Source organism: Giraffa tippelskirchi, chromosome 13 (genome assembly GCF_054371585.1).
Source record: "Giraffa tippelskirchi isolate mGirTip1 chromosome 13, T2T-mGirTip1v1.2.pri, whole genome shotgun sequence".
NCBI lineage: Eukaryota > Metazoa > Chordata > Mammalia > Artiodactyla > Giraffidae > Giraffa > Giraffa tippelskirchi.
The window spans coordinates 21,940,811-21,952,660 of NC_137287.1; the positions used below are offsets into that span (position 1 = coordinate 21,940,811).

At 46.5% G+C, this 11,850-nt stretch overlaps 1 protein-coding gene and 1 non-coding gene across 11 annotated transcripts in view; both read right to left on the reverse strand.

Moving 5' to 3' along the window:
* POLR3E (RNA polymerase III subunit E) overlaps nucleotides 1-6,678 on the reverse strand; it is a 31,354-nt gene extending 24,676 nt beyond the window's left edge. For 5 of the 10 annotated variants that reach the window (XM_081554556.1, XM_081554559.1, XM_081554561.1 and 2 more), the window contains exons 1-2: nucleotides 6,552-6,678; nucleotides 345-418 (exon numbers count right to left, since the gene is read on the reverse strand). In XM_081554556.1, the coding sequence (XP_081410682.1) occupies nucleotides 345-380 (36 nt within the window). In that variant the 5' untranslated portion in view covers nucleotides 381-418; nucleotides 6,552-6,678. Of the gene's footprint in view, nucleotides 1-344; nucleotides 419-1,407; nucleotides 1,524-5,679; nucleotides 6,506-6,551 lie in introns of those variants that run through there. The other 5 variants (XM_081554553.1, XM_081554552.1, XM_081554560.1 and 2 more) reach the window with 5 other exon arrangements.
* A 196-nt stretch (nucleotides 6,679-6,874) lies between these two features.
* Nucleotides 6,875-6,956, reverse strand: TRNAL-AAG (transfer RNA leucine (anticodon AAG)). The gene has a single exon. It is a non-coding gene; the product is annotated as a tRNA-Leu (tRNA).
* Nucleotides 6,957-11,850: the final 4,894 nt, after the last annotated feature.

Genomic DNA, 11,850 nt, shown 5'->3' on the forward strand with positions numbered 1-11,850 from the left:
ACTGAACTTGGCTTTGCAGACACAGTGGTGAACGGAACAAAATCCCTGCCCTCAAGAGGCTTACACTCTAGCGGAAGAAGACTTATGCTTAGGAGTTGAGAAGTGCTGTGGCCAAATGCAAGGCATGGCCAAAGTAAAGGGCTAGGGAGGGCGTGCATGAGAACATCACTTGAGGCAGGCTGGTCAGGGAATCCTCTCTGACAAGGTGATGCTGGTTCAGACACCTAAAGAAGTGAGGGGGTCAGCCAGGCAGGTATGAGGAAGAGGGTTCCAGGTAGAGAGGAAGCCAACATGTCCTTGGCTGACCTAAGGATGGATGGAAGGGACCCCGCCCTGGCAGTTACCTCCTGTACGACTGGGTCATCCTCTTCATTGGCCATACTAGGGGGGAGCCAGCCACGTGGTCCTTGGACTCAATCTGCAAGGATAGCAAGAGGTCTGTCAGTCATTCTACCAACACACCTGGACACCCATTCTGTAACCAGCCCTGCTCTGGGAGAGAAAAGCCTGAGGCAAACAGAAGCAGATCTTATTTCTATATCTCTCATGGAGTCAAAAGTGGACAGCCCACATCATTTTGGTTGATATGCCCCATCAGCCAAAAAAATAAAAAGTAACAACAACAACAACAAAAGAAAGCAGGCAGAAACCGCCAAGCAGTGGGTGCAAACAGGTGGACCCAAGACACCGCATGTGAGGTATACCCGTGGGAAAGAATAAATGACTAGTCTCAGGGGTTTTCTGACCACTGATAAAAAAAGAATTCACCACCAGGCAGGAGGACTGTGGCTGGCTGGTCCACAGCCATGAAGAAAACACTCGGAAAGTAATCAGTGGCGGTGGGGCACCTTTAGAGGAGAGCCCGATGTGCAGCAGGAAGAGCAGACAGTCCCAAGGCCTGGATTCCAGGGTGACTCCATCTCTGATAGCTGATTTTCAAGCTGACTTTAAACCCAACCCCAAGTGAGATGACCTCCTTTCTGTGAGTGTGTGTGAGTGTGTGAGTGTGTGAGTGTGTGTGTGTGTGTGTGTGAGAGAGAGAGAGAGAGAGAGAGAGAGAGAGAGAGAGAGAGAGAGAGAGAGAGAGAGTGTGTGTGTGTGTGTGTGTGTGTGTGTGTGCGCGCGCGCGCATGCCTAAAAATGACCCTCTTCACATACATACTCTTCTCTCACCTGTCCCTGCTTAATAACCAGGAGACTGGAACTCAGACACTATTTTGTGTTTTACCAAAGCCACACAGGAAACAAGAGGACATCAACACCATCCATCAGGTCGCAGTTATAGTTCGGGGGGTTCAAAGGAGGGGAAGGGAGTTTGGGCTGGGTCTTGAAGGACAGAAGGATTTGGACAAGCCAGGATAGCAAAGGGGAAGAGGGACTCCAAGCAACAGGAAGCACTTCAGGTACCTGGAGGAAAGAAGGCAGGTCTTCATGGTGCAGGGTGAGTACACTGTCCCTCAGTATCGGTTGAGGATGGTGGGTGGGGGAATATTGGTTTCCGGACCCTTGGAATGCTGAAGTCCCTTACAGAAGATGGCATAGCACTTGGATATAACCTAAGCATATCCTATACTTTAAATCATCTCTGTGCTTAGTTGCTCAGTTGTGTTCAACTCTTTGCGACCCCATGGACTGTAGCCCTCCAGGCTCTTCTGACCATGGGGATTCTCCAGGCAAGAATACTAGAGTGGGTTGCCATGTCCTCCTCCAGGGGATCTTCCCAACCCAGGGATGAAACCCAGGTCTCCCCGCAAGGTGGGAGGATTCTTTACTGTCTGAGCCACGAGGGAAGCTCTAAATCACCTCTAGGTTATTTATAATACCTAATACAATGTAAATGTTATGTAAATAGTCATAAATACAATGTAAATACTATGTAAATAGTTGCTGGGGGCAAGGCAAATGTAGTTTCTGAGGTTAGCTGAATCCATGAACGTGGAGGTCTGACTGTAATTCACCCTCATATTCCTAAAGGAAGGAGATGCTCACAGTTAGAAAGGCATCTAGGCAGACTTTCCTGGTGGTCCAATGGTTAAGAAACTGCCTGCCAAGGCAGGGGACGTGGGTTCCATCCCTGTTCTGGGAACTAAGGTCCCACGTGCCAAGAGGCAACTGAGCCCACACACCACACCTACTGAGCACCGTAAACTACTGAAGCCCACATACCCTAGAGCTGGTGCTCTGCAAGAGAGGCCTCACCCGTGCACTGCAACTAGAAAGCAGCTTCTACTAGCCACAACTAGACAAAGCCCACTGCTGCTGCTAAGTCGCTTCAGTCATGTCCGACTCTGTGCAACCCCACAGACGGCAGCCCACCAGGCTCCCCCGTCCCTGGGATTCTCCAGGCAAGAACACTGGAGTGGGTTGCCATTTCCTTCTCCAATGCATGAAAGTGAAAAGTGAAAGCAAGGACGCTCAGTCGAGTCTGACTCTTAGCAACCCCATGGACTGCAGCCTACCAGGCTCCTCCGTCCATGGGATTTTCCAGGCAAGAGTACTGGAGTGGGGTGCCATTGCCTTCTCCAAGACAAAGCCCGCAGGCAGCAACAAAGACCTAGGGTAGACCAAAATGATAAATAAGGCACCTGGGCACCCTCTGATCTTAGCCTTTCCTAGACCTATACTTTTGGTAAGCCCAGCTCAACTTTTGTCTAATCTACTTAACATGGGAATGGTTTAATATTTTAAAGAGCATACATACTTTCACCACGGGATTCAATGACATCTAGGCCCCTGTCCTAGCCACCATGCAAAGTCATCTTGTTTATTCCAGATACACATTCCAGACACTAAGAAGGCTCAGGCCAAAGCACTGGCATCAGCCTCGATGTTTCTCTTCCTCTCATCCCACACCAGCAAATCCTGTAAGTTCTACCTTCAAAGTATGTCAAGAATCTGGCCACTCCCACTGCCACCTCCATCTCCTGCCTGCCTCAGAGCAGCAGCCTCCTAACTGGCCTCCCTGCTTCCACCTTGAACCCGTAGCTAGCGATCACATCACTCCTCCCCCTTGAAAGTCTACCCCTATCACCAGAAAGAAAAGCCAGCGTCATTTCCATCCCATGTGAGGCCCTAAACAAACCCCCCCAACCCTCTTCCTCTCAGACCTCATCTTCCACAGGCCTCCCTCCCTTCCCCAATTCCACTGCTGGGTCTCTGTCACTGCTCCACTGGCCCCCATAACCTCACAGCTCCCTCCTTCACCTCTTTCAAGTTTTTGCTCAGATTCTACCTCATCACTGAGGCTTTCCCTGTCCACCCAATTAAAACCACAATACCTCCCAGTCAGCTCCTTCCCTCTCTGGTTTTCTCCACAGCCTGAATCACCATGCGACAGTTTACAGCTTTGTATTTGTTATCCATCCCCACCCGCACTGCCACTCAGTGGTAAACTATACAAAGGCAGAGATTTTCATCTATTGTGTCCCTTGGTGTACCCCCAGAACGGCGACCAGAGGTCAAACTGCCAACATTCACTGGATAATAGAGAAAGCAAGGAATTCCAGAAGAACATCTACTACTGCTTCCTTAACTAAGCTAAAGCCTCTGATTGTGTGGATCGCAACAAACTATAGAAAATTCTTAGAGATGGAAATACCAGACCGCCTTACCTGTTTCCTGAGAAGCCTGTATGCAGAACAAGAAGCAACAGTTAGAACCTCACAAGGAACAACTGACTGGTTCAAAATTGGGAAACGAGTACGTCAAGGCTGTATATTGTCACTCTATTTATTTAACTTCTATGCAGAGTACATCATACAAAATGCCAGGCTGGATGAATCACAAGCTGGAATCAAGACTGCAGGCAGAAATAGTACAGCTTCAGATGTGCAGATGATACTGCTCTAATGGCAGAAAGTGAAAAGGAACTAAAGAGCTTCTTTCTTAATGAGGGTGAAAGAGAGTGAAAAAGTTGGCTTAAAACTCAGTATTCAAAAAATGATCATGGCATCTGGTCCCATCACTTCCTGGCAAACAGAAGGTGAAAAAGTGGAAGTAGTGACAGATTTTCTTTTCTTGGGCTCCTAAATCACTGAGGATGGTGACTGCAGCCGTGAAATTAGAAGACCCTTGCTCCTTGGAAGGAAAGTTATCATTCCCCTACTCAAAACTCTTCAACTGTCACATAGGATAAAATCCAAATTCCTTTCCATGGCCTCAGGGTCCCATATGATCTTGCTGGGCCTCCAACAAGCTAAGCCCCAGCCAGTCTCAGGAACTTTGCACATCATCTATTTTCCTCAGGTCTTTTCAAAAAAGGCTGGCTCCTTTTCACTAGATATCACCATCCCCACCCCCTCCAGGAATAGACAAGTTTCCCTGACCATTCACCTTAAAGGCCCCCACCCCTCACCCGGTTCCAGTCACTACCAAATCCCTGTTTTACTTCTTTCATGGTTCTTATCATAACTTGGAATTACCTAGTTAGTCTATTTGCTTATGTGTTGTCTGTCTTCTGCACTAGAATGTATGCTCTATGACGCCCTCAGTGCTTCAACCATAAAACAGAGATGATTTAATTTACTTTGTGGAGTTGATATGGGCATTATTATCTTTTTAAAAAATTCATGTTGCTCTCCCAATATCTAGAACAGTGAAGTAAACACTTAATATAGTACCAAGAATAACTGAGTAAATGAGTGCATGAGATAAGGCAGTGACAGACCCTTTACCAGTGATCCTAACTCAGCCCCATCCAGAGACTAGTGGCCTCATGGTTTGGGCCTCCTGGACACTTGAGGACAGAGGTGTGGTCTGTACTTCCAGGCCACCACAAGGCAGCAGTGACCACCTTGACCTCAACAGGGTTTCCTATGACCACAAAGGTACTCTATGGCAGTGGCTCTAAGGCACTGGGCACAGAAAACATCCCCATCGGGGGCTGTTGAACGAATGGAAAGGGGACAAGGTAAAATCTAAGGGAGGGTCCAGAGCAGAGGAGATGCCTGAAGGCCATAGCTGGGTCATGCAGGAATCTAACCTGTAGGCCAATCAGAAAAAGAGGCAAACAGAAAAACAGTCTCCAGCTACTGGAGGGAGAAAGACAACACAACACTGAATCAAGGGGTTAGGGGCCCAGGGTAAACAGTCTCAAAGTCTGGATTCTTATTGGCTGTGTGCCCCTTTGACAAGGCATCTTCCCTTTTCGGGTCACTTCAGTTTCCACCTCAATGAAAGGGAGAGGTGGCCTAGAGGCAAAAAGAATTAATTCTTAACTCATAACACCCTCCTTTCTCTAAGGACTTAATATATTCATCCTCATGTAATCTGTTCAGTAGCTCTATAAGTAAGGATGTATTGATACCATCCCCAATTAACAAAAAAGGAAACTCAAGTTCGGAGAGTAACTTACCCAAGGTCACAGTGCCAGAGAAAGGCAGAGCTAAGCCACAAACCTGGGACTAGCTGATGTCAAATAGCCTTATTCTCATTCTTAACGACTATGCTACTGGATTCTTTAGTGGAAGACAGGATGGTGTAGTGGGTAAAAGCCTGGACTCTGGAATGAAACCGCTACAGGTTCAAATCCCAGGTCTGCCGTCTGGTACCCCTAACCCGTCTCGCATTGTTGATCTTCACTATTTTCACCCCAAAAATGGGGATAAACAAAAGTACTGACCTTAGAGAACTGTGAACACTAAAGTAGAAAAGTAATGGCTGGGAAGGTCTGTTACTTACTCGGCACAATGTTTTCTTCCAATATAAAAGGGCAGGAGACATAGACACGAAACAAACGCTGCAACCTGGAGCTTCTCCCGTCTTACCCTATATGGCCCTCATCACAACCCTAGGAGGTGGAGGAATCCTCTTATCCCCAATTCACAGATGAAGAAAACTGTGACAACTGCTTTAAGATCTCCTTTTTCTGACCCCCAATGATTCTAAAGCTAACACAACAAAACGACCTTTTTTATTTACTGGTTTACTTGACGTGCTTACTGACACCTCGTCTGATCAAACCTTCAGGGCCCCATCGGCCGCACGTCGCTGGCTCCCAACTAGCTCTGAAGGGTGGCTGGAATAAATGAATGGAGAATTCCAGGCCTAGCCGGACGCGAGCTGATCCGGTTCGGCGGCGAGGAGGGGGCCCCGGACACCCTCCCCCTGCCCATCCGGGCGGGCGGCCTGCCCCGCGCCACACTGTCCAATGGGTTTCGCCTCCCTCGCGGGTGGTCAGGCCCCCTTCTCACGCCCACCACGCAGCCACTGCCACGAGCCGCCACGCCGGCAGGACATCGGCTGCCTTCGGACAGGTGCTCCCGTAGGAGGGCCGCCTAGCCGGGTGGGGCAAGGCGGCGGGACCCTGAGTCACCGCCGGTAGCCTCGGCCTTGGCGTCACCGACTGCCCGGCCGAGGCGAGGTTGCAGCCTGCGGCAACCCCAGTCTCCTGGGGCAGGCTGCCCGTCCTTCCCGCCGGAGTCCCAAGAGGCCCCCGGCCCCGAGCACCGCGCGGCGCGGGCCTCCCGGCCTACTCAGCAGCCCCGCCCAGGCCCACCTCGTGAGTACAGCCCGGCTCCAGCCCGGGAGGTCACTGCCAAGTCGGCACTCACCTCTCCGCGGGGCCCGCGCGCGGGCGGCAGCAACGGCCCAGGTACCCGCGGGCTGCAGAGGCGGCAGTGGCCGGACTCTCCTCTCAGGCAGCGGCCATGTTGCCGGTGGAGAAACTCGGGCGGACACGTGGGGGGAGCGAGCGGGGCGGGCCCTCACGCTTCCTTTTACCCACAATGCCCCGCCCCGGCGCGCGCGGACCCGCCCCCTCCGCCGCTCCATTCATGCGGGCGGCCAGCCCTGGCCTGGCAGCAGGGGGCGCCGATGCAGTCGCAAAACAGCTGAAAACAGCCCGCAAGGAGGTAGCAAGGGACAAAAAGCTGACTGGCAGCGGTGGGATTCGAACCCACGCCCCCGAAGAGACTGGAGCCTTAATCCAGCGCCTTAGACCGCTCGGCCACGCTACCCAGTTGTGATTGGGGCTTTCCAGAAAGCCATTTAATATATTTACATGCAAGTACATTTCATGTCTGTTGCTTTGTTGATATATGTTTTACTTCATCCCTATAGAACTATTTTAGAACGTGGCAGTTACTAAAAAGAAAATATTTGCTCCAATAGACCCACACTTCTTCCGAGCAGGTCTTACAACGAAAAGCAGTTTAAGAATCTGTTTTCTGAGTAGGACGTTTAACACGTTAAGCAGGTTAACCCACACCGGAGTAAATGATGGATTTCAGCAGTAACCCGCACCAGGGGTTCCGAAAGCCAAACCCGTGGACTGGTGTAGGCAGTTTTCTCTAAAATTATGTGTTTTAATTTTTAGTTACACAGATAATATGTGAATTATTGCAAAATATGAAAACTTTGTAGATAAAGTACTAATGTTCTTTTACCTTTGGTATCTAAGTCCCTTCCGCAGAGGTAACCATTATACAGCTTAGTATACTGCATGTCCTTCTGGATCTTCTATTGTGAATTTATGTGAATATATATGGATATATTCATATGGATAGATATATCCATAGAAATAGGTGTTTTGTTTTTATTGTTATGGATTTTACATAAATAAAATATTAATCATACTAGTAGTATTTATTGCAACTGCCTTTTTTCACGTATGTTTTTTTAGTATCTATCCATATTGATATATGTGTAGATATTTTAAAATATGGAAAAAGTACAAAAAAAAAATCATCCATATTCCCGCTGTGTAATATCGTGACATTTTACTTCCAATTCTTATGTATATGCTTTTTATTAAAAGTGTGAATGTGATCCTTTTAAAAATCCATTAAAAATATATAGTGTGCTCTTGCTTTTTATTTACATAATCCTTACTACACTGTACCAATATTATTCTGCAAATTGCTTTTCTACTCCAATATTACATTTTTTTATTTATTGTGATACATATGGATCTAATTTATTCCATGCTATGAAGATGGACATTTAAGTGGTTTATATTAAGTTGTTATATTCAAGTTTCTGGTTAATATCCAGTTGGCACACACCCTGATATTTGGGCATTCCATATTCCTCCATCTCTTCAATTCCTCCTTAATACATATTTTTTTCTCCATCTACCTTTAAAGTAAGTATTGATGTACAAAGATTTTCATTGTACTGGGAGAGTTTGTTACTGTTAAAGCGATCTTTAATAACTACAGAAGCAGCCATCTGTCTCAGCCAGGCATTGTGAGAGGATCAAAACCAAGTGAGGAATAGCCCTTGCAATCAATAGAAATATTGACCTGCTCGCGGTGTTTTAGTACCAGGAATAACTGTGTTTGTGAGTTATGTGCTGGATTTTCCAAAAGGAAATATCCCTGTGGTGAAGAATAATTGCTGGCATCTCTGCCTAATTCTACTTTTTTTGTAATTGCCTGACCAGCCCAGAGAGTGGGGCTCTGACAGACACCTTCCCCACACCGTGGCCCGTGGGCTCCATGGTAAACACAGGACAGAGGTCAGACCAATCATGAGACATGGTGAGTTCCTGATTTGCTATTTTGACTGTACTAAGTGTTGGAGTCAGTCTCTAAGACCGACTGACTGGAACTGGGATTTGGGGTGGCCAGATTCTGTGAGATGGACTAGAGAAGGAGAGAATGCCAGTGAATGGGAAAATAATGATAAAATGAAAGGAAGAGTAGAGAGTCATAGAGAAATTCTGATGGTTTTGTGGCTCCCAGCTTAAGACTTCCAGGGCCTAGTGGCATTCACATTCTTGCAGACATCCCTTTATCATTGTAATAAATTCCTCTTTCCTGCTAAAGCTAGGGTTATCTGTTAGCTGTAACAAATGAGCACACCCCCCACCCCCCGCCCCGCTACCCGGTGTGGAAAGGGCTCAAACACAGGTAAAGATATTTCTGCCAGAACATTCTGCAGCAATTCACGTCTGTCCCTACCAATATTTACTAAACAAGATGCTTAACAGGAATGTCAGCTGATCCTGGAAGGCAGAGCCCAGGGCCTCCTTTGGGTGTTTCTTGCAGACCTGTGGTGCCATCACACAGCTGTCTTGTGACTGTCAGATGTGAACCTAATAAGCAGGAGAAGCAGAATGCTGCACCGGAACTCAGGACCCACTGGGTCCCAGCAACTTTATGTAAGGGGAGAGAGGAAAGGGCTAAATCCCCACTGTCCTTTGGCGTGTCTGCTCTGTCCCTTGGCTAATGAGGTGGGTGGACAGGACAGAGGGCAAGCCTCACAGATGAAACTCTGCCTCTAGCCCCTACCCCCAGTCTAGAGACTGTCAAGTGAAGGGTGTCTGTTTCCAGATCATAGCCCCTCGGCTGGGGGCAGCGGGGATGGACATGGGGGCTTAGTCCTGGATCCCCTGCAGTCTTCACTCCCTTGCCCCTGCAAAAGGAAATTCATCCCAAACCCGGTCTGAGACCAAACCACACTGCATGAACCTCCTTCTGGAAAGAAATTAACATTCCCAATAAAATACTAACCATTTTCCTTATGAAATTTTCTAGCATTAAAATTTGTACTGGGAAACTAGTTTTCTACCCATCCACCAGCTGACTGTTTGCCAGTCAAGAGAGTAGTGAACTTTAATGAAACATCCCCACCCTGCTCTCCCGAATCTGACAATGATTATGTAATCATTCTCTTGTTGTATAAAATGTCTCTACCAGAGTAGAAGTCAGAATGGTCACCCTTGTGTGAGCTGGGGTGGGATGTAATGCCAGAGGTGGGGGGTGTGTCTCTGAGGGAGCTTTCTAGAGTGCTACAAATGTTCTAAAATTCATCAAGCTCTACACTTAAGATTGTACAGTTTACTCTAGGTAGGTGGTACTGTAATAAAAGGTAAATTTTTTAAAATGTCCCTACCAAATATGGATCTTTGAACTAGCCTCCCTGAGGATTTACACTTCCAGGAAGACTGTAATGAAATTTTAGTGTAGGCTTGCAACAAAACCGTCTGAAAAGTTTTTTTTTTTTTTTTTTAACATTTTCCTCTACTCTTCAGGGCCCTTTTCTTCTTCCTCCCCAAAGAGAATACTCTCTGTGGGTGGGCATTTGTTGTTTTTGCCTTCCCAGAATCCTTCCCCCACTCTGCTGTTTCCAATACTGATTTTCCTTTGAGGAAACACTCCTCCCTGTGGTCTTTTTTTCAGTTAATTTTTATTGGAGTATAGTTGATTTACAATGTTGTGTTACTTTCTGCTGTACAGCAAAGTGAATCAGTGTTACATATATTCACTCCTTTTTAGATCCTTTTCCCTTATAGGTCATTACAGAGTATTGAGTAGAGTTCCCTGTGCCATACATTAGGTTCTTCTTAGTTACCTATTTTATACATGGTAGTGTGTATATGTCAAGCCTGAGCTCCCAGTTTATCCCTCCCCGGCTCCTCCCTGTGGCCTTGAAGGAATTGTCAACCAAAGCACCAGGATGCAAATTAGGCCAATCAGATGCTTCATCCTGGAAATCTGAATCTGGACACTAGAGCCGATTTAGCTCACTAGTGGACCTGGGAAGGAAACTTTTAGACTGTTACCTTCTGCTAGATCCCCACACTTACCCTGGGACCTCCCTTCTGAGGCCTGATTAGTTCCCTTTTACCTTCCAAAGTGTAAGTTACCTCTTCAAAAAAAAAAAAAAGCTTTGCTAATGTTGGTTGGTGTTAATTTCTATTACCTGCAACTAAGGATCTCCCGATCACCTAGGCCTCTCCAGGAGGAACACTGTTTTTGCAGAGGAAGAGGAGACACTTTAGTTGCATGCAGGGTGATCAGAGCATTTCTGTCTAGAACAAATGCTTAATTAGGAGGAAAACTGGGACACAGGCATGAACTAGGACTCTCCTTGGCAGACTGGGACAGGCAGTCATCTTACACCTTGACCCCTTAAAGGTCCACCCAAACTGAGAGACCTGGGAGAGGTTTCCTGTATTGAGTCAAGTTAAACTGAAGACTGCACTACTGCTGGCACCCTCCCTCCAATATCTTTAAGTTTCAGCTTTACAAACGCACTCCTCTGTCCCATGCTGGAGGTCATAGGAATGAGGCAGCAGCAGCTGCAGGTGGCATCATTTCTGCTGGAACTATGATGATATTTGAGCTTCAAACCTCCAACTTTCCTTCCTGATGAATGGAAACATTCTTACCAAATGTTTTTGCTGTGTCATACCTTTAAGCCTCATTTTTCTCATCTGTAAAACATTCACAGTAATACTAAAGTTGGTTGCAGGGTTAAAGGTGACTGTGTATCTCCAGCCCAATGTCTAATAGGCCATGTATCAGTATTTCTAAGACACATTTTTTTTCACATTTTAATATCTCTAAAATTGGCCTGCATCTTATGATCCATCACATACAGTTTATTTTCAGTGTTTTTTTTTTTCTTATTAATACAGAAAACAATGGTGCGTCTTAAGATCAATGGTGTCTTAAGATTCAACAAAACATAGTAGTGGATGTTCAATACATTAATTATCACGATGAATTTTTAACTTCACAAGTTTCATTTAGCATTTTTAGCTTAGTAAACATTTTAAATTCTTACTTTGAGTTCTGCATGCCATCAGTCTCCAGAGAGAAGACAGGGCTAATGCCTCCTGCAAATTTCTCTTGTGGTTTCTCTTCACTGGACATGGTGGGAAGGGAATTTTGGAAAATGCAGTTTAGTTTAGCCCAGTCGACAGCTAGTAACCACCACAGACCATCACTGAAAGCCTACTGAATGCAGGCTCTAGCCTATGCGATGAGGCATTAGAGACAGAAGTCAATATAACTCATAGATTGTATCAATTTTCTAAGAGCCTAGGAAGAAGAGGAAGAGACATAAAATGCAACAGGAAGCTGTGTTACTCCAAAAATATCACTGCATCAGAACACCTGA